This window comes from Hippopotamus amphibius, chromosome 9, assembly GCF_030028045.1.
Source record: "Hippopotamus amphibius kiboko isolate mHipAmp2 chromosome 9, mHipAmp2.hap2, whole genome shotgun sequence".
Classification (NCBI taxonomy): Eukaryota; Metazoa; Chordata; class Mammalia; order Artiodactyla; family Hippopotamidae; genus Hippopotamus; species Hippopotamus amphibius.
In genome coordinates, this window is record NC_080194.1 from 140,643,936 (window position 1) to 140,664,037 (window position 20,102).

The 20,102-nt window shown below is 52.9% G+C and overlaps 1 protein-coding gene across 1 annotated transcript in view; it reads left to right on the top strand.

The window, feature by feature from the left end:
- The window catches only part of LOC130860545 (ras-associating and dilute domain-containing protein-like), a 45,544-nt gene that overhangs the window by 22,241 nt on the left and 3,201 nt on the right, over positions 1-20,102 (top strand). Inside the window, exon 3 of the mRNA XM_057748882.1 lies at positions 19,340-19,587. Within this exon, the coding sequence (XP_057604865.1) occupies positions 19,340-19,587 (248 nt within the window). The remainder of the gene's footprint in view (positions 1-19,339; positions 19,588-20,102) is intronic.

Consider the following 20,102-nt stretch of genomic DNA (forward strand, 5'->3'; position numbering starts at 1 on the left):
CCTACACACCCTCTAATTTACCTCCAGCGTGCCACATGGATGTCATCCTTTTCCACATATGCCAAGCCTCTTTCCTAGACTTTCCTAGCACTTTCCTAGAGAAACTGTCCCACAGGTCACCAGGAAATGAGTATGGGAAGTGTTTGTAGCAGCATTTTGTAATAGCCTGAAGCTCAGAACAACCCTCATGTGCATAAGCGGGGCGTAGAGAGAGCGGTGCTCTCATGCGGTAAATAACGTGAAGCTGTGAGGTTACGTGAGCTGGAGCTTCGTGCATCAAGGAAGATGCATCTCATCACGTCGAGGGGCAGGGAAAATCACAGATACACAGTGTGGCACAAGCTATGTAAGGTTTCAGAAAAAGAAAAATAGGGCAGTATAATTTAGGCTTGCAAAAACGTGCGCTATGGCTATAAAAAAAAAAAGAGGGAAACGTGAAACAGAATGCAGAATAGCGGTTCCCTTTGGCGGGGCGAGAGGTGCAGACAAGGTGGGGAGGTGCAGCTGCAAGAACGCAGACTGGAAATGTTCCACTTTCTGCAGGTTGGGTGGTGGAGGAAATGGAATTCGCTTTATTATTAGTCTAAGTTGTAAACGCTTTCATGTGTGTGAAATATTTTGTAATCAAGAAGCCAACACCAAAGTGATGTCTTAAAAACCTCTTTATCTGTTAGGAATTGCATTTGGCCAGATAACAATTACTGAACATGATGCAGGGTGATTTTCTTTCACTTTACAGAGGGAGTAAGTTCAGGGCTGATGGGGGACGCTTTCCTGGTCCCCAGGGACCCAGGCTTCTGACACTTTCAGCCCCACTATTGGAGTCCATGCATTCTGTCCTCAAGGTCACCTCAAGGTGCAGGATGGTGGCGGGGCCACTGCCATCATATCTTCATTTAAGGCAGGAAGAAGGAAGGTGGGAGATGTCCCTGCAGACTGTGTCCTTCTCCTGTGGAGCTTTCCCAAAAGTCCCTAGGAGCCCTGGAAGATGACAGTCCCTCATTGTTCACTGACTGGAACTCAGAAGGCCCTGCCTACCTGCCAGGGAGACCGGAAGGTGTAGTTTGTATTAGCTGGGTACACGGCCATCATTCCCCACCATCATGCGAGGGGAGAAAGGAGAGAATGGGTGTTGAGAGGCAATGTTAGAGTGAGTTACGTAGCCTCATACGTTTAGATATTCAAACACTTCCAAATAAGTCAGGACCAAAAGAGGCCTTTTAATGTGAATTAGAACTGAACAGTAATGAAAATGCAACTTGCGGGATGCAGCTTATGTGGTATTGAGAAGAGGAGGGTCATGGCTTTAAATGCTTACCCCAGTAAAGAATAGAGTCTGTCAGCTGACGAGCTTTGTGCCTTCAGAACCAGGTTGCAGCAGGGTAATAAATCCACTGAGAGAAGAAAGGAAATGACAGAAAATAAAGTGCAGTGGGGAGAATCAGCAGAGTGAAGAGTAGGCTCTTTGAAAAGACTAACAAAACCGTCAAAACTGGGAAGATTGTTGAGGAAAACCAGAGGTGGTACACACAGCAATCTTCGGACTTGCAAAGGGGATATAGCTACAAACATAGTAGAATTGGTGCGTTTTTTTTGTTTGTTTGTTTTTAAAAGACCTAATAGATAGCTTTATGCCAGTAAATTTGAAAACTTAGATGAAATGGACAATCTCCTAGAAAAAGATAACCTACCCAGACTCACTGAAGGATAGAATGGACTTATAACCTTGAGAGAAATGGCATGAGTAGTTTGAAAATGTCCCCAACAAAACCGAAGTAAAATCACAAAAACATAAGACCTAGAAAGTTGTACGGGACAGTTCTTACTGATATTCAATGACAAGATTATTCTAATATTTTACATCAGACCATTCCAGAAAACAGAAAAAGAAACATTGTATATGACAAAGCTAACCATATCAAACCAGAGAAGGGGAACAAGATAAAAGTTATTGGTTGAATTCCCTTGTGAGTGTGAATATGAAAACTAAACCCAAACCAGAAACGTGTCCCAGACCATCATGGCCACCTCTGCGGAGTCCCTGGAGTGCTAAGATGGTTTAACATTCGCGGTGTCGGCTGGCAGGTCGGCGTGGCTGTTGGCAGGAGGCCTCAGCCCTCCGTGTCCTCATGGCGTGGCGGCTGACCCACCCAGCCCGTGATCTGAGCGTGCAAGGCGCGAGCCGCAGGGTCTTTTGTAACTTGACCGTGGAAGTCACGGCACCATGTCCACCGTGTCCTTGTGGTTAAACAGGCTCTAGTCACGGTGGGAGGAGACTACAGCAGGGCTCGAGAAGCAGGAGATCGCTAGGGGCCGTCTGGGAGACTAACTTCCTCATTGATCGATGGGAAAAACAGGGCCATTTTAAGATATTACAATGGAATACCATGCAGCACTGAAAAGGAATGAGCTGGAGGTACACATAGCAAGTGGGTGCATTCATATCGTATGATACCATTTCCTCAAAAATTGCAAAATGAGATTTTTTTTCCAGAGATTTTACTATGTAAGTATATAATATCTTAGCCATATGTAATACATGAAAAAAACATAAATATGCACATGGGAAATATGACCCCAAATCAGCACAGCTGTTATTTCTGGATAGGGGAGAGAATTTTCATCCATACCTAGAAAGGTTTTGTTTCTTCAGGCTGCAGTGGGTACAGTGTTTTGTTCTTCATACCCTTTTGGATGCCTGACATGTTTCCTAGCTATACAGAGGGTGAGTTGGAGAAAAGAGGGTGGGAAGAGTGTGTATAGACAATTTCTCCACAACGTTTGGCCAGCAAGGAGGGTTGATGGCTCACGGGTGTGGGGTGGGGGGTGGGCGCGTGGGGAGCCCTGGCAGGAACCCACTGCTCGGGCAGCTGGGGTTGGTCTGCCCACCACACGGCAGGACTGTCTGGGTCACCCTCTCTGCTGGCTGTGTGAATCATACATGTTCATGTTGAAGGATTTGAGCCACTCATAAAAATATAGAGAAGAGGGACTTCCCTGGTGGTCCAGTGGTTAAGACTCTGAGCTTCCACTGCAGGGGACATGGGTTCAATCTCTGGTCGGGGAACTAAGATCCCACATGCCCTGCAGTGGGGCAAAGTAAAAAATAATAATAGTAATAATAAAAAAAATTAGAGGGCTTCCCTGGTGGTGCAGTGGTTAAGAATCCGCCTGCCAATGCAGGGTACATGCTCCAGGAAGATCCCACATACCGCTTAGCAACTAAGCCCATGCGCCACAGCTACTGAGCCTGTGCTCTAGAGCCCGCGAGCCACAACTACTGAGCCCGTGTGCCACAACTACTGAGCCCGTGCATCTAGCGCCTGTGCTCTGCAAGAAGAGAAGCCCACTGCAATGAGGAGCCAGCGCACCACAATGAAGAGTAGCCCCCGCTCGCCGCAACTGGAGAAAGCCCGCGCACAGCAACAAAGACCAACACAGCCAAAAAAATAAAATAAAATAAAAAGATAAATCTTTAAAAAAAATTTAGAAAAGAAAGGCGACTGAGACCCCAGCTCCCATTAGACCACCACCCTTTTACAGAAAAGGGTATAGAACACATGGGAACAGTTGAACAGATAGTTACAGAGCAGACGCCTGAGTCTCCACGGGCAGCGGCACGCAGGCCGCCCTGGTCCTCTGCAGCCGCCCCGTCTCCCCTGGAGAGGCTCACTTTGAGCTTCACGTGAACTAAGTCAGCTGGGGCCCACGCGTCTGCGTCTCCTTCTCTCACCCCACGCGGGAGACTCACCGCGTGGCTTTGGCTGCTCGGTCCCGTCCCCTGCGAATGGACCAGCATGTCCGTTCCGCTGCGGGCCGATGCTCTGGTTGTTTTGACGCCTTGGGCTGTCACAAGTAGTGTCACCGTTGTCATCCTCGCTCAGGTTTTGGGGTGCCTGTGCAGTGTCTGCTCTGTGTCTGGTCATTCGGTGGGGGGGGGGGGGCTGCCCGTCTGTCCCTGCTGGCCCTTCCTCAGGGCCCTCACTTCCCTGTGGGTGCGCTAACTGCCCTTGAAAAAGCCGAGGCCTTGAAGCTGAAGCCACAGCTTGAGGACCGCCCCTGCCCCGGCGCCACCCCCAATCCCTGGTCATATGAACTTGGTTATAGCTTTTTTCTTCTCCCCTCCCCCATCTTCGTTAGTGCCAAGGTGACTCTTGCCACAGACCCCTGGGGTGGGGGCGGGGGGTTTATGTGCGGCTCACTTTATTTTGTTTTATTTACTTATGTATTTATTAATTTTTTGGGCTGCATCGAGTCTTAGTTGCAGCACGTGGGATCTTTTCGTTGTGGTGCACAGGCTCTTAGATGTGTGCAGCCTCCTCTCTAGTTATGGTCTGCGGGTTTTCTCTCTCTAGGCATGGCTCTCGGGCTCCAGGGTGCGGGCTCCGTAGTCGCGGCGTGTGGGCTTAGTTGCCCTGTGGCATGTGGGATCTTAGTTCCTCAGCCAGGGATCAAACCCGCATCCCCCGCGTTGGAAGGCGGATTCTCGCCCTGGAGCACCAGGGAATCCCGTGGCTCACTTTCTCTTCCGAGCTTTCAGTTTAATGTGGGGAGGGGCCCCCTTAGACTCACCGACGTGGGTGCGCCCCGGGCTGTGATTTCTGCCTCTACCACCTTTCCCTTTCCCTGGAACCCGCGAGGGCTTTCAGGACACGCGTGGCCCAGTCCACCCCCGCCTCCGGGTTCTTACTTTGTCTCAGGTTTTGGCCTCACGGTTTCTTTCCCTGTCGCCTCCGCCCCACCCCCCACCAGCGGTAGTTGTTCTCAGTGGTGGCGTCCTTGTCCACCGTCACCTGATCGGGCCGGACTCCACCGCCGTGGTTTAGGGAATAAATACCTCTCTCAAGGCCAGCAAACACACTCAGACATACATTTGCGCTGGTGAGGTCTGTGGTATGAATTTCTTCATCATGGAATTCTGTTCTCTCCCACGTCAGTCCCTCCGCGTTCTGACGACTCCTGATTCAGGTTAACAGCCCGACGCCTGTGCTAGTTTTCTTTTGCTGTGTAACCAGTCACCGCAGACTTGAGGTGTGGAGGAGGCCCGGAGAAAGTCCGTTAAGTACGGCTCCGATGGGGGAGGCGCACGGTCCTCCCCACCGCAGACCCGCGGGCTCAGGGACACGGTGCCTGTCCCGCTCCCGCATCCAGTGGCGGGACAGACGCAGATAACGGTCACAGGCGTTCTGCGTTGAAACGGGGAAATGAGAGGGAGTCGCCGGTCCGAGGCAGTTTCCAAGCTTGTGGGTCATTGGCAGAATCCAGTTCCTTGGGGATGTGGGGCTGAAGTCTCCATGTTTTGTTTCCTTTCTTCCTTTTCTTGAGAGCTGTGGGCCAGGGCCCGCGCTCAGCTCCTTCTCCTGTAGCCCTCCCATCTGGGTGGGGGGCGCCCCCTTGTTCAGACCCTTCTCTTCTGTGACCAGCTGGAGAACACTCGGCTTTGAAGTCACGCACGTGATTAGGCTGGGCCCTCTGGACAATCTCTGTATCTTAAGATCAGCTGCTCAGTAACCTTAGTTATACCTGCAGAATCTCTCTTGCCCGTGAACTTAATCACGGGAGTAACCCCAGGGGCAGAGATCATGGGGTCACTTTAGAATTCTGTCCCCACCGTGACCTTCCATAGTTTTCCTGTGCTCAGATGCTCCTGTACAGATCTATGTAAACACGTACACATGCAGACTTATCGTCAGTTTTTTTTTTTAATGGGAGCACGTACTTAGTTTTCTGTATTTTTTCTTAACAAACTCCTTTTGAAAATCTCCCCACATCATCTGTTATCATTCTAATTCATTCATTTTAGGGCTTATGGAATATGCCATGGTGTGGTCAGAGCACTATGTATATTTGGAGGTCATTAAGGACAGCTTTGCAGTACATATGCCTGTATATCCTGTATTTCACTGCATGGAAGACGTTATGGACGTAAGACCACCAGCACCTGCTTACCACTAACATGGAAAATACTTCAGGTTAAACGAGGCTACAGCACCTTATTATTACTATTTGGAACTCTTAGCTCTGCACTTACCTGAAGAGCTCTAATAAACCTGGAGGTTTGTTGTAAGCATGGCCGCCCGTCTGCGCTGGTTCTGTGCACACGCGAAGACGGATACGAGGGAGATAAATTCAAGGTCTTTTCGACTCGCACTGTCACTGCGCGCACTTCCACGCAGCGCCCTTTTCTGTGCCCTCAGGAGTCTTGCTGGTGCCGCGTTTCTTAGAGCTCTCCGCCATTATCCCGGGGATCTTCTCTCAAGCCACATTGGCACAAAATTCTGCAAGTTTGCACACGACAGTCAGAACTCATTCATTTTTCAAATGACCCTTAAGTGACTGCAGTATTGCAGAATCTCACCTCCCCAGGAATAGCAGGCAAGTTCTGACGTGGCAGCGGCTGCCTGGGACACTCCACGTGAACGCAGCGTGCGTTCAAAGATGTTAAAATGTGCGAAAACGTGTGTCTAGGAGTTGATGAAATATATACCCTTCGTTCGTTTAGTAGGTTGAAAAGTATGTACATTTAAAAACTTCTTTTCACCCGTTATATATGTGCACAGTGAAAGCGATACTTTCTCATTGTTAATTAAAAATAACAGTAAAAAAGCCGAAGCAGTAGGTCCCTACCCGAGCCTTCCCCTCTTCCCAGTTTCCCCCGCCCAGAGGGGACCAGCTTCAGCGGTGAACTATTCCTTATTTGGCATTTAATTCCTCAACCTAGAGTCACACGTGTATCCCACCACTGCTCGATTTTTGCATGTCGAGCGTGACGTAGGGCCTCTGCCGTGAAGATGTGACTTGAGCTCTGCTCGCCACCCTCCTGTGACTCATCAGCTCCCCTCGCCCTGCCCTCTCGGGACAGCCGTAAATTTGTGTCGATGAGCAGTCAGTGTTTACATCTCTATGACCAGAGACAGCTTTTTACAGCTGAGGGCTGGTGTACACAAAGATGACCTTTCCTTCTTGTCCAGCTTCTAGTGTCTTTGAAATTAATTATTGTCATTATTTGTTTGCCCTTTTTCTTGGTACTTTTCACTAATCCAATATTCCTCAGTCCCCTGCCAGTATTGCTCTGCAGGATGCTCGGGTGTGTGGCGGGTTTTGTGCAGTCTGGGCGCCCTCTGCCTGCTCCCGTCGGGCCGGCTGCTCACCAGCCCGCTCTCAGCCGCCCCCCACCCTCCTTGGTGTCTCTGCAGAGGAGACCCCAGTGTCCCCTTGCCTCCACCCTGGTTCTAGGCTGACACCTGGTTTGGGTGGACCCACTCCCTCAGCGGCCTCCCGAGAAAGGTGCATGAGAGGTGAAGTGGCTTAAAAGATTTCTATTCCACCCCGATGCTCAACAGCTTAGCTGGGTTCAGAACTTTACATGACAATACTTTCCTTCCTAGAATTTTGGAGGCCTTCACTCCCGGCGCCTCCGGGAAAAGCTGGACGTGCTGTGATTCTCGCTCCTGTGGCCTCAGCCTCTTTCTTATCCCTCTGGAAACACAGATAATTTCTTCATGCTGCCTCCCCCTGCCCCCCCCCCCCCCCCCCCCACTGAAGCCTCATGCTGCAGACTCACAATGTGTGTCCTGTGGGGATGTGTTTGCATCCTTTGTGCTAGATTTTTGTTTTTTATGTGAAAAGCCATGGTTGTATCTGTTATCTCATTTGTTTATAATGTCCACGTTCTCTTATTTTATTAAGGTTATTAAAATTTGCTGTTTGCATATTTTGACCCTTTATGCGTTTTTAACCTCTACCATGTTAGACTTTTAATAGGCCATTGTAAGCTAAAAGGGCAATGTTCTTCGGTTCTGAAAAATCGCATCACTCTGGATCATCCCTTCTGGTTCATCTTTTATCCAGGTTCTGTATCTCCTAGACTGATGCGTTTTCCTGATCGTTTCTATCCTAGTTTCTCTTCTTTGTCTTCTTCCTCTACTTTCAAAGCGGTTTCCTCAGCTCTCCCTTCCAGCCTGCTTGAGCGTGGGGAGCGCGCTGCAGGGAGGCGGGGGCGGGCGGCCATGTGGGCATCCTCGGGACGTGGCCTCTGGGGCGCAGAGGCTCCTGCCTCTGGACGAGGGAGAGAGGGTGCTGAGCTCCGCGACGGAGACCCGGTTCTCCAGGTGGACCCAGGGGAGGCACGTCGGCGGCCCCTCCTGTGGGTCGTGGGGGCCGTGAGCCGGGCGCCAGGTGGGCTGCTGTCTCTCTTTCACCAGGATCCTCTCCAAGGCCGGTCTCGAGGCGTCTCCAGGGGATCGGACGGGGCCTTCAGTTTCAGCTGAAGGACGTTCCTGCTGCGGCCACACTGCGCTGGCTTGGGCACGGCTCTGGGAGGCTCCGTTTCCATCTGTGACGGCTGAGAAGTAGCCTAAGCATTCCATCTCCTCAGCGACCCATTATCTTAATGAGGTTATTAGTTCCTTCTAGAGAGCCTGCTCTTCCCTGGTTAAGGCCCTCATTAGGAGCAGAAGGTCCAAGTTTTACCACGGAAATGATGCCCCTCGGTGCTTTAAAATGTGACTTCTCCCCACTTAAAAAAAAAGACATATTTATTGTTGAGAGTTTGGAAAATCAGGGAAAGTATAAAGAAGAGAGTCACCTCCTAGAGAGAATTGCTTTTAACATTTTAGTGTCTTTCAATCTTTTCTTACTATTGCGTTTATTTTCTTACATAATTTAAATCAACCGGTGTACATAGCTATTTGTCCTTTTTTTCACTCGGTGTATGTATTTACTCATATTGTGGATGTCATATTTAATGCCAGGGAGTGGGTGGTGTGCCTCAACACGTCCTTGTTGAAGTTTTAGAATTTCCCATTTTTCTGTATTTATAAGTCATGCTTATGTAAACGTCTTTGTACAGAAATGTTTGATTCCTTTATGATTATTTCTGTAGCACAGCAACTCAAAGGTGGAATTTGTTCATGGAGAAATGGAGACGATTTAAAATATAGATGTGTGCATGTCTAACATGACGTAGTCGGCCCTGTCCCTCTGGCTATTTTTAAACTTGGGGTGGCCCAGTGCCAGGTTATAGTCCCACGGGCAGTTTCTGAGCGTGTCTGTCTCTGCGTACCCTCACTGTCCTGTGACTCCGTCGTGAAAGGCTCTTTGCTGATTTGACAGGGAAAGCGTTATTTTGTTTGCACTTCCTTTAGTGTTTGTGAGATGGAGCAGATTTTGGAACGTTCACGAACCATCTGTGTTTGTCCTCTGTACCTGCCTCTCACTGCTTTCCCCATCTTTATGACCCAGCTTAAGAAATAAGATGTCACGGAGTACGGAGGGCGGGGAGGGGACGCGGTCCCTGTGCAGGTGTCCGTGGCCCGCCTCCAGGCCCGTGGGGAGGAGCCTTGGAAAGCTGAAGATGTCTGCATTCTGCCCGGGACGTGAACCCCTGGGCCACTGGCAGGGAGGCGCCATCTGGCAGCTCCGTGGGTGGCGGGCAGGATCTCTGCTGGGCGGACATGGAGCCGCAGGGCTGGCAGCAGGCAGTGGCCACTCGGGCCACCTCCTCCCGGCAGCATCTGACTTTCAGATGGGCTGGTGTAGACAGGGTCCTGGTTGCTGGTTGGAACTCAGGGGTCACAACAGCCTGTGGCTGCTTCCAGGAGGCAGAGCCCTGGGCGGGATGGGCGCAGGGCTCCGGTTCCCGCCTGGCGCGTCCTCGGGTGTCCTCCACCTGGACAGGTGTGGCGGCCGGTCATGAGGCTGCGGTTGGGTGCGTAACTGTGGGGGGGTCCGTGTGCAGGAAGGGGCAGGAGGCCCACCTGCTCAGGTGGGTAGGTCATTACCAAGCAAGCTGTCAACCGGAGCGGCGCCGGGGGCACGTGGGCTCGCTGTTCCCCTGGGGTCGCCCTCCACGCCGCCCCTCCCTCCCCACTGGAGGGAACTGCCGTTCTGACTTGGTAATGGCTGTTTTCTCAGTTTTCTTTATGGTGTTATGACCTGTGTATTTTTGCCTGTGAGAGTTTCGCTTTGCCTGTTTTGAGTTATGCGGGTGGATTTACATCTCCTTCGTGTCGTTCTTGTGGCGCACACGCCTGTGCTGCTCAGAGCCGTGTGCCGGCAGGCGGGTCCAGTGATGCTGGGCCCCCTACAAATGGGTCTGGGAACTGTGCTCAGAGCACCCTGGCCTCTAAGCGTGCATGTCCCTCTGGGGTGCACACCCGGTGGGGAAATTGCTGGACGCTGAGTGTGCATATTTCTGCTTTACCTGATGGGGCCGGTTTCCAGTTTACCATTCCACTGGCAATGTCAAGTGCCTGGTCTCTTCGTTGCATTTTCTATTGTTTGGTCTCTATATGATTGATTTGTGAGCATTCTTTTTTTTTTTTTTTAAGCTCTTTATTGGAATATAATTGCTTTACACTCTTGTGCCAGCTTTTGAGGTACACCAAGGTGAATCAGCTGTATTTATACATATATCCCCTTATCCCCTCCCTCCCGCGCCTCCCTCCCACCCTCCCTGTCCTGGCCCTCTAAGGCATCACCCATCCTCGAGTTGATCTCCCTTTGTTATACAGCAACTTCCCACTAGCCATCTATTTTACAGCTGGTAGTGTATCTATGTCTATGCTACTCTCTCACTTCGTCCCAGCTTCCCCTTTGCCCCCCGCCCCCCACCCCAGCCCCGTGTCCTCCAGTCCATTCTCTGCATCTGCATCTCCTGATTTGTGGGCATTCGTTATTCTAGATTCTAGTCTTTTATCAGCAATATGTGTTTTAACAATTTCTTCCCAATCTATGAGTTGATTTTCTAAGCTCTACTCATAGTGTCTTTCGATGAATAAAATTGTAAATGTAGCTGAATTTGTGGATTCTCCTCTTTATGGTTAACGCTTTTGATTCTGTTTTGGTTTTGTCTTGTATAAGAAATACTTCCCTGCCTCCGAGGTCGTAGAGATATTCCCCTGCATTCTCTTCTGAAAGCTTTATAGTTTTGCTCTTCACATTAGGGTCTTTTAAAGCCTGATTTTTAAAATGGAAATAAAATTCACATAACATAAAGTTAACAATTTTAAAGTGTGTAATTCAGTGGCATTTAGTACATGACCATGTCATTTCGGTCTTTTAGTGTATCAGTGCGGTCTATTACAGTGATTGACTGTTGTATGTTAGGTCAACCTTGCATCCCTGGTATAAATCCCACTTAATCATGGTGTTTAATGCTTTTTCTATGTTTGCTAGTATCTTGGAGACTTTTACATCTCCACACTTAAGGGCATTATTAGTCAGCAGTTTTCTTGTGATGTCTCTCTTCTTTATTTTATTGGACTTCACGAATCTGTGAATTGGTTTCTTCAATCAGTTCTAGAAAATTCTCACTTTCTTTTCAAATATTGACTTTGCCCCCTTCTTACTGCTCTCCTCCCAGAGCCGTCTTTTTTTCCGGCTGTGCTGCGAGGGTTGTGCGATCTTAGTTCCCTGATCAGGGATTGAACCCAGGCCCCTGGCAGTGAGAGCTCGGAGTCCTAACCACTGGACAGCCAGGGAGTTCCCCCAGAGCCCTCTTTAAACATGTGTGTGAGGCCTCTCAGCCTGTCTTCCCTGTCTCCTAACCTCTTTCATATCTTCTTTTTTCTTCCTTTTTGGTTACTTTGTACCACATCCTAGACATTTTCTTTAGACTTGTGTCTTAGTTCACTAATTCTCTTTTCTGTTGTGTATGATATACTGCATTGAAATTATAGTTTCTGTTACTGTATTTTTTCATTTCTAGGAGTTCTAATTGGTTATTTTTCAAATCTGTTATTGTTTATAATTTCCTGTTCTCTACATGTATTTCAGGGTGTGTTTTATCTCTAAACATGTCATTTTATAATCTCTGTGTGATAATCTTAACATGCGATAATCTTTATTTTTTTAAATCTCTTTATTTATTTATTTATTTATTTAGTTGCACCAGGTCTTAGTTGTGGATCCCAGCCTCCTTAGTTGCAGTTCTTGGGCTCCTTTAGTTGTGGCACATGTGCTCCATACTTGCGACTGGCAGGCTCCTTAGTTGTGACTCACCAGCTCCTTAGTTGTGTTGTGCGGGCTCTTAGTTGTGGCATGCATGTGGGGTTTAGTTCTCTGACCAGGGATTGAACCCGGGCCCCCTACATTGGGAGCTTGGAGTCTTAGCCACTGCACCACCAGGGAAGTCCCCTTCTTCTTTAAAAGGAAACTTTTGACTGAGAAACAGTGTAGAAACAGAACAGAAGGGTGCACGCATTGTAAGGGTCCAGCTCAATGCATTTTTGGAAACTGAGTGCACTGGCGCAGCAAGGACTAGAACAGCCCCAGGATGTCTGCAGCCTCCCTCGCACCCATCCTGGTCCTTGGCCACTGACTTCTACAGCCATAGTTCAGTTCTCCCTGACTTCTACAGCCACAGTTCAGTTTTGGCTGTAAGTAGATTTCCTGGAAATGGAATCATATTATTTGTACCTTTTTGTGTCTGGGCTTTTTTCTTTTCTTTTCCCCCTTATTTTTGCTTTTAGACAAATTACTGTTGCTGTGCAGGATTCTGTCATGTGAATGGACCACAGTTAATTTGGTCATCCTGTTGTTGGTAGGCATGGTGTTTCTAGTTTGGGCCCATTAGGAGTGCTGCTGCCGTGGACATGTGCCTGCGCGCTCCTGTGGACGTGTGCCTGCATGTGCCCCGTGGATGTGTGCCTGTGTGTTCCCATGGTAGTGTGCCTCCGTGTGCCCTGTGGACGTGTGCCTGCGCGCACCCCGTGGACGTGTGCCTCCGTGTGCCCCGTGGACGTGTGCCTGTGTGCTCCCATGGACGTGTGCCTCCGTGCGCCCCGTGGACGTGTGCCTGTGTGCTCCCATGGATGTGTGCCTCCGTGCGCCCCGTGGACGTGTGCCTGTGTGCTCCCATGGACGTGTGCCTCTGTGTGCCCTGTGGACGTGTGCCTGCGCGCGCCCCGTGGACGTGTGCCTGTGTGCGTCCGGTGGCGCCTTGTACGTTCCTATTGTGTGTACACCAAGGAGGGGACCTGATGGTTCGGTGGTGGAGACACCACCACACAGTGTTTTCCAAGCTGCTCGTGCAGGTCGGCACCCCTGACCCCAGCAGTGTGCAGGTGCTCTAACTGTCCCACTTCCTCTCTCACACTTGGTGTGTCTGTCTTTTTCACTTTAGCTTCTTTCATTTCTGTCAGCAGTGCTTTGTAGTTTCCAGGGACATGGTCTCTCACATCTTTTGGAAGATTTATTCCTTGGTTGTTTCATGTTTCTTGACACTGTTAAAAATGGTATCAATTTTTTTTTTGCTTTGTTTCTAGTATTTAAAAATAATATTGAATTTGCATACTCACCATAACACGTCCCCTTGCTAAATAAATTTGTTAATTCTAATACTTTGTCCATAGATTCTTTTACATTTTCTATGTACACAATCACATCATCCACCAAATAGTTACAGATTTCTTTCTTTTCAGTCCTTCTGCCTTTCATTTGTTTTTCTCATCTTATTGAATAGGCCGGGACTTCTGGTACCAGGTTGAACAGACGTGGCCAGCAGGCATCTGAGTCGTGTTCCTAACTGGGGAGGCAGCCGTGCAACGTGCATTTTTTGTAAAGAATTTGATTTGCCAGTGGTAGGATTGGTCCTAAGAAGCTGTGTAACATGTTCCCATCTCACCGCAGTCCCTTTGTAGGGTTCACTGTGGGAATGAAATGGAATTAAATGCAAAACGCCCAGAATAAGGCTGGCCGTGTAGTAGGTAGATGCTCACCAAGCCATCCTTAGGTGGTGTGTCGTTGTTGTATATTTCAAATACAGAAAACTTCAAATTAACTTCAAGGATTGCTTACTTAACCTTGGGCTTCATTCCACGTCTTTTGCTAACCAGGAAAAGGGCATTCCAGTTTAAAAGGACTTGTTCAAGGCAGGTCTGACCTCCAAGGTTTGCAGTAACTACTGCACAGTTTATTTTAGCAGCACCTCCCTAGCCGTTATTGGGGGTCATTCAAATAGTCCCAGTTCCCCCAGTTTTAGCAAAATTCCCTGATGCAGGAACATTTGCCTTATGCATCCTGGATCAAAACCGCACGCGAGTCCTCCTGCAGCCCTGGCAGCGGGCGTGAGCGACAGAGACTTTTCTGAGTTGTAGGTATTGTTTCAAACCCTGTAATTCCTGGGAGAGAAGAGCAAACAGGGCCCGGAGGTAAAACCTACAGGTTGAATTTATCGTCCTGAACTTACTGACGTTCGGGGAAATAGCTGTGTTGTTCTTTCCAGTGCTGTTCTGGAGCCCGTGACGGGAGCTCTGGTGACAGCTGCCAGCTGCTTTCAGAATTAGTGTCCCCGCCAGCCCCAATCCCGTCCTGCAGAGCCGGGTGCTGGTGGGCTTGATTCCGCGGCGGCAGAGCTGGAGCAGCTGGCACGAGAGGGAAGCTCCGAGCTGCTTTCGTAACCAGCTCTGTCAGCTACACTCCTGCAGGTTACGGCCCCTCCCCAGTTCCCGGGTCAGAGCCACAGTCCAGGGGCGGGCAGGGCTGCTTCAGACTCTCTCCTGGTTGTGTTACCCTCCTAAGCTGTGGGAAAGTGGTCACCGTGCTTTTGGGTCAGGGGCCCAGTGTTGGGCGGTCCTGTGTGTCCTGGGATGGGGGGTGGGGGAGCACAGAGGCCTCTCCAGGTTCTGGTTACCCAGACGACTCCTTTTGTTCCTCTGCTGCGTGTGTTTCTGCTTTTCTAAAAAAAAAAGATAAATTTATCTATTTATTTATTTACTTATTTATTGGCTGCGTTGGGTCTTCGTTGCTGAGTGTGGGCTTTCTCTAGTTGTGGAGAGCAGGGGCTACGCTTCGATGCGGTGTGCAGGCTTCTCATTGGGGTGGCTTCTCTTGTTGCAGAGCACCGGCTCTAGACGTATCGGCTTCAGTAGTTGCAGGACGCGGGCTCAGCAGTTGTGGCTCACAGGCTCTAGAGCTCAGGCTCAGTGGTTGTGGCACACGGGCTTGGTTGCTCCGTGGCATGTGGGATCTTCCCAGACCAGGGATCGAACCCATGCCCCCTGCATTGGCAGGCGGATTCTTAACCACTGTGCCACCAGGGAAGCCCTGTTTCTGCTTTTCACGAGGGAGCAGATACAGGCCCAGCTCTGAGATGTGGCGGGTTCAGGCCCAGACCAGCACAATAAAGCGAGTGTCTCAGTAAAGAGAGTCACATGAACTTTTTGGTTTCCCAGTACATAGAAAAGTGATGTTTACACTATACTGTAGCCTATTAAGTGTGCAATAGCACTATGTCTAGAAAAACAACGTACATACCTTAATTTTAAAATACTTTATTACTAAAAAAATGCCCCAAAACAATTACAGTAGTAACATCAAAGATCACTGATCAGACTTCCCTGGTGGCGCAGTGGTTAAGAATCCGCCTGCCAATGCAGGGGACACGGGTTTGATCCCCGCTCCAGGAAGATCCCACATGCCGTGGAGCAACTAAGCCCGTGTGCCACAGCTACCGAGCCTGCGCTTTAGAGCCTGTGAGCCACAACTATTGAGCCCATGTGCTGCAACTACTGAAGCCCACTTGCCTAGAGCCTGTGCTCCACAAGAGAAGCCACGGCAATGAGGAACCCACGCACCACAACAAAGAGTAGCCCCCACTCACTGCAACTAAAGAAAGCCCATGCACAGCAAAAAAAGACCCAACACAGCCAATAAAATAAATAAATAAATAATTAAAAAAAGAAAAGAATCTGCCTGCCAGTGCAGGGGACATGGGTTCAATCCCTGGTCCGGGAAAATCCCACATACCGGGGAGCAACTAAGCCCATGAGCCACAACTGCTGAGCCCATGTTCCACAGCTGCTGAAGCCTGCTTGCCTAGAGCCTGTGCTCTGCAACAAGAGACGTCACCGCAGTGAGAAGCCTGCACACCGCATGGAAGCGTAGTCCCTGCTCGCCACAACTAGAGAAAGCCCACGCACAGCAATGAAGACCCAACACAGCCAAAAAAATAAATTAAAAAAAAAAATCAGTGAGCACATGTCACCATAACACGTATATAATAATAGTGAAAAAGTTTGAAATATTTTAAGAATTACCACCATGTGACACAGAGGCACAAAGTGAGCAAATGCTGTTGGAAAAATGTGCCAGTAGACTTGCCGGATGCAGGGTTGCCACACACCTTCGATTTGTAGAGCACACCGTATCTGTGACGTGCAGTAAAGCGAGGTGTGCCTTGAGTAACAGGGAAGAGGGGAGCCTGCTAGGAACTGACAAACGCTCAGCCAGAGAAAAGCGCTCGAAACCCAAAATGCACAGAAAAATGGCAGGAGCTCGAGTATGTTTTCCGAGCGCTCTGTGGGGTCCCTTTCTCCCGCGCGGGTTTTCTGTAGACAGGGCTTGCGGGGGGCGGGGCCTGGCATCCGTACCTGTCCTGGCAGAGTTCCAGAACCTTCTGGGGAGCTTTTACAAAATACAGCTTCCCGGGCGTCCCTCAGACCTGCAGGACCAGAACTGCCCTCGCTAACCCCGTCCCCCTAGCGTAGCGGGAAGTGCCGAGGGATGGGCCGTCCAGCCCAGCTCACAGGGAGTGCGACCCGGAGTGTCGCCTTCACCCGGAGGCAGGGCTGGGCGACTTCCTCTCCGATGAGTAGCTTTGCACGTGAGAGCAGCACTGCACAAAGGCCTCGCCCCTCTCCCCGTCGTATTCCGTTGGCCGCACTTCCCTGGGGGACAGGGCTTCTCCGCGATGCGTCTGTGAACTTCCTTCATGGGGGTGGTGGAGGGGCCTCGGGGACGGCCTTGCTCTGGGCACAGGCTCCACTGGGACGCCCGAGACCCCCAGAGGCAGCGCGCAGACCCCGGACCGCGAGGCTGCGGTCGGCCTGGCCCAGGCTGAGACCCCCGGCCCGCCCCCCAGGCCTCGTGCGCGGGCTCGGCTCAGAGCCGGGCAGACCCGCCCTGGTTCCGCGGCGCCGCGCTGCTGTGTGGACCTGGCGGTGGCGAAGCTGAAGCGGGATCAGAGGGCGGGCGGCGGGCGGCCCCCTGGTCGGCACCGAGAGACACGCCCCCCCCCAGGGTGGTCTCCTGCAGCCTCATCAGGACCCCCCGCCCCCACCAGGCCCGCAGCCCCCCTCAGGGCAGCCGCGGAGTCCTGCGCACGTGAGAGCACCTCGCCGTGTTTATGATTTTTACTTTAAGAAAGTTTTAAAAAATAAAGTATAGAGAATAATGTAACTTGACACCTGGGTACCTGCCTTCCAGAGTTGGCACAAATATTTTTAATCACATTTGTGCAGCGTCTTTAAAAATAAAATAGGTAAAAACATCAGACAACGTTATCTGTGAAGCACGTCCTGTTATGTGCAGGATATGCTGTTACGTGTGTTCTAGCAGCTCCAGCCCGTTGTGGAACGCACCTCGCCGGGCTCAGTCCCCCACCGGTAAGGTGGCCATTTCTTGAATTTACTGTGTGCCTTTCCTGTCCATTTTTAAAAACGGCTTTTCGTGCACATGTGTGTAAACGATGAGCGGGGTGCGGTGCGGTTTCACCTGCCGTTTTCATGTAAGCGAAGGTCTCACACCCGAGGCGTTGCTCCCACCTGCCTTTCCCATCGCTGCTGGGTACGGGCTGGCCCGGCGTCCCCTGCAGCATCTCCGTCCTGGGCGTGAATGGTCCCCCAGGCGGGTCACGTGGGGTTCCGTCGCTGACCTTGCTCAGGTGTGCACGCGTCAGGGTCCTCCTGGCTGTGCTGCCCGCAGGGTGCGCAGGGACCGTGTCGGCTGGACGCTGTGGCGCGCTCTGCCCGCTGGCCGTGCTGGTGTCAGTGGTCCAGAGGCCCCGGCTGCGAGCTGCTTGGCCCTTCAGCCCTGGGGGCCTGTGGAGGAGCCCCGGGGGCCCGGCCGGGCGGTGCTGTTCCAAACTCCCCCGGTGGTTCTGAGCAGGGTGGGTGAGAACCGCTGCTTTAGACTGGGAGGGGTCGGCTGGGAGGTGGCTGTGAGCTCGTGCCCACGCCCGTGTGCTGCAGTCCCAGGGGACACTGGCCCCAGTCGCTCGGGCCCCGTCTGGGGCCTCTGGGGACCGCGGAATCTGAGAGGAGAGGGTGAGCTTCGGGGGTCTGCAGCTGCCTGGGGCCCCAGCACGTGTGCAAGGTGGCTCTGAGGTGCATGCTCTCCTGCAGCCCCGTGCTCGAGGGAGGAAAAGCCTGGGGCCAGAGCATCCCTTTGGACTGGTTTTTCAAATGTGCTTCTTTCAGGCAGGGCCCCCGTGGTTGTGCAGTGATGCCCCGGTGTGTGAATGGGGTGTGGGATGGGGCAGGCTGGGGCCCGCCTCCCCCATCCTCCCCGCCTGCCCCACCCCGCTCCTGCGCCTCCATCCCTGCCTCCTGCCCCCACCGCCCTCCTTGCCCTGGCCTGTTCCTCTTCCCCCCCTTCCCTACCCCCCTCCCCTGACCCCTTTCCTCCATCCCCCCCTCCCCGCCCCTCCCCCCTGCCCCCGCTGCTCCCTGCCTGACGGTCGCTGGCCGGCTCTGCAGCAGGCAGCCGCGGCGCCCGGCAGACAGCTCACTGCGGCCCCGGCCCCTGTGGGCTGCAGAGCAGGCGTCCTTCTCCTTCTGGAAGGCAGGTCGGTCTTCCCGCTGGCTTGGCCGCTAGCTCACGGTAAGGCAGCGCCCTCACCCCTGCTCGCCCACCTCCCTTCCTCTGGCTTTGTCTGGTTTTGTCTGGAAGGGTCATAGGAAGCGAGGCTGCCGCAGGCGGAGCCTGTGTGGAGGGCACGCGGCGGGGAGCTCGGAGAGGAAGCCCGGGTCAGCCCGGGGACAGGACGGGGATAGGAGACTGGCCCTCTTGAGTTCCATGTGACTTCTCAGCGTTCATGTGGCATGAGTTTAGAAGACCGCTTCCCACATGCAGAAGACTAAGGCTTCTGTGGGGTGTGTCTGTGTGTGCACGCATGTGTGCACACCTCTGACGTGGCGAGGTGGCTGCTTCCTTCTTGTAAGATGGGGGGACGATGAACGGTTCTCCTCTAACCGGCACACGCACGCACACGCGGGCTGCCAGGACGGGCGGGGAAGGGCAGGGTTTGGGGTGGGCGTGGTGCACGTGAAGCCCCCAGCACGCTGGCTCTGCGGGCCTTGAGGCTGTCGTGGGCTTGGTGTCCCACAGGGAGGCCGCGGTGCTGGCGGTTCTCAGGGCTGGGACGCACCATCGGGCTCCTGTGGGGCATCTGGGGCCTCTGATGGCTGGGCTGCCTGGCCTTTGGGGGAGCCCCGGAGGCGCCGCGGTCCTCCGAGGATGCGGTCGAGGGCAGGGTCCTGCGGCCTCCTGCAGGCCTGCTTGACAGAACGCGCCCGGCTTGCTGCGACCTGCTCGCCCTGCACTGCTTCTGTTTCAGGGATAAACGCCCAAGCCCGGAGGCTGCAGCGGAGCCGTGCCAAGGGAACCCCGGCCCCGGCGGCGGGGGGTGCCTGGAGCCCCCCTCCACCCCGGCTGCGCCGCACGGTCAGCGAGACCAGCCTGAGCTCGGCCGCCGCCCCGCCGGCTGCCGCCCGGGGCCCCGAGGAGCCCGGCCAGGACGCCATGCGCGGCTCCCTCTACGCGTCGCCGCACCTGCTGCTCCTGCAGGGCTACAGCCAGCAGCACGTGAGCCCCTCCTCTCCTGGCCTGGGGGGGGGGGGCGTGGGTGTGTCACGCAGGAGGCTCTCAGATAGACGCCCCCCACCCCTCCGGCCCCTTCTAACCGGGTCAGCCGGGGCGGGGGGCGGGGCTCGGGGCTGCCGTCGCTCCGGTGACCGCGGGCTGGAGACGCGGGCTGGGTGGGGAGCACCGCGTCGGGTCTGCCCGGGGCCCTGGAGGAGGGTGGGGGCGTCCCCGTCCTCTGCGTCCGGCTCCTGACGGATCCCCGTGCGGGTCTCACCAGGTACCGGGCCCCTCCCAGCCTGTGTCTCAGGCCACCCCCCGCCCGGCTTCGCAGAAGGTCTGCAGCCTGGGGGGCCCCTGGGGCGTGGCTCAGGTGGGCTGGTGTGTGCAGGGCGGCGTTCTCGGAGGAGGCCCCCAGGCCAGCGCTTGGCACTGCTCCTGTCTGGGCCTGAAGACGCTTGCCCTTGGTGGCCGTGCCGACACCGCCGCCGGAAGCCTGCCCTCCCTGCCGTCTCTCG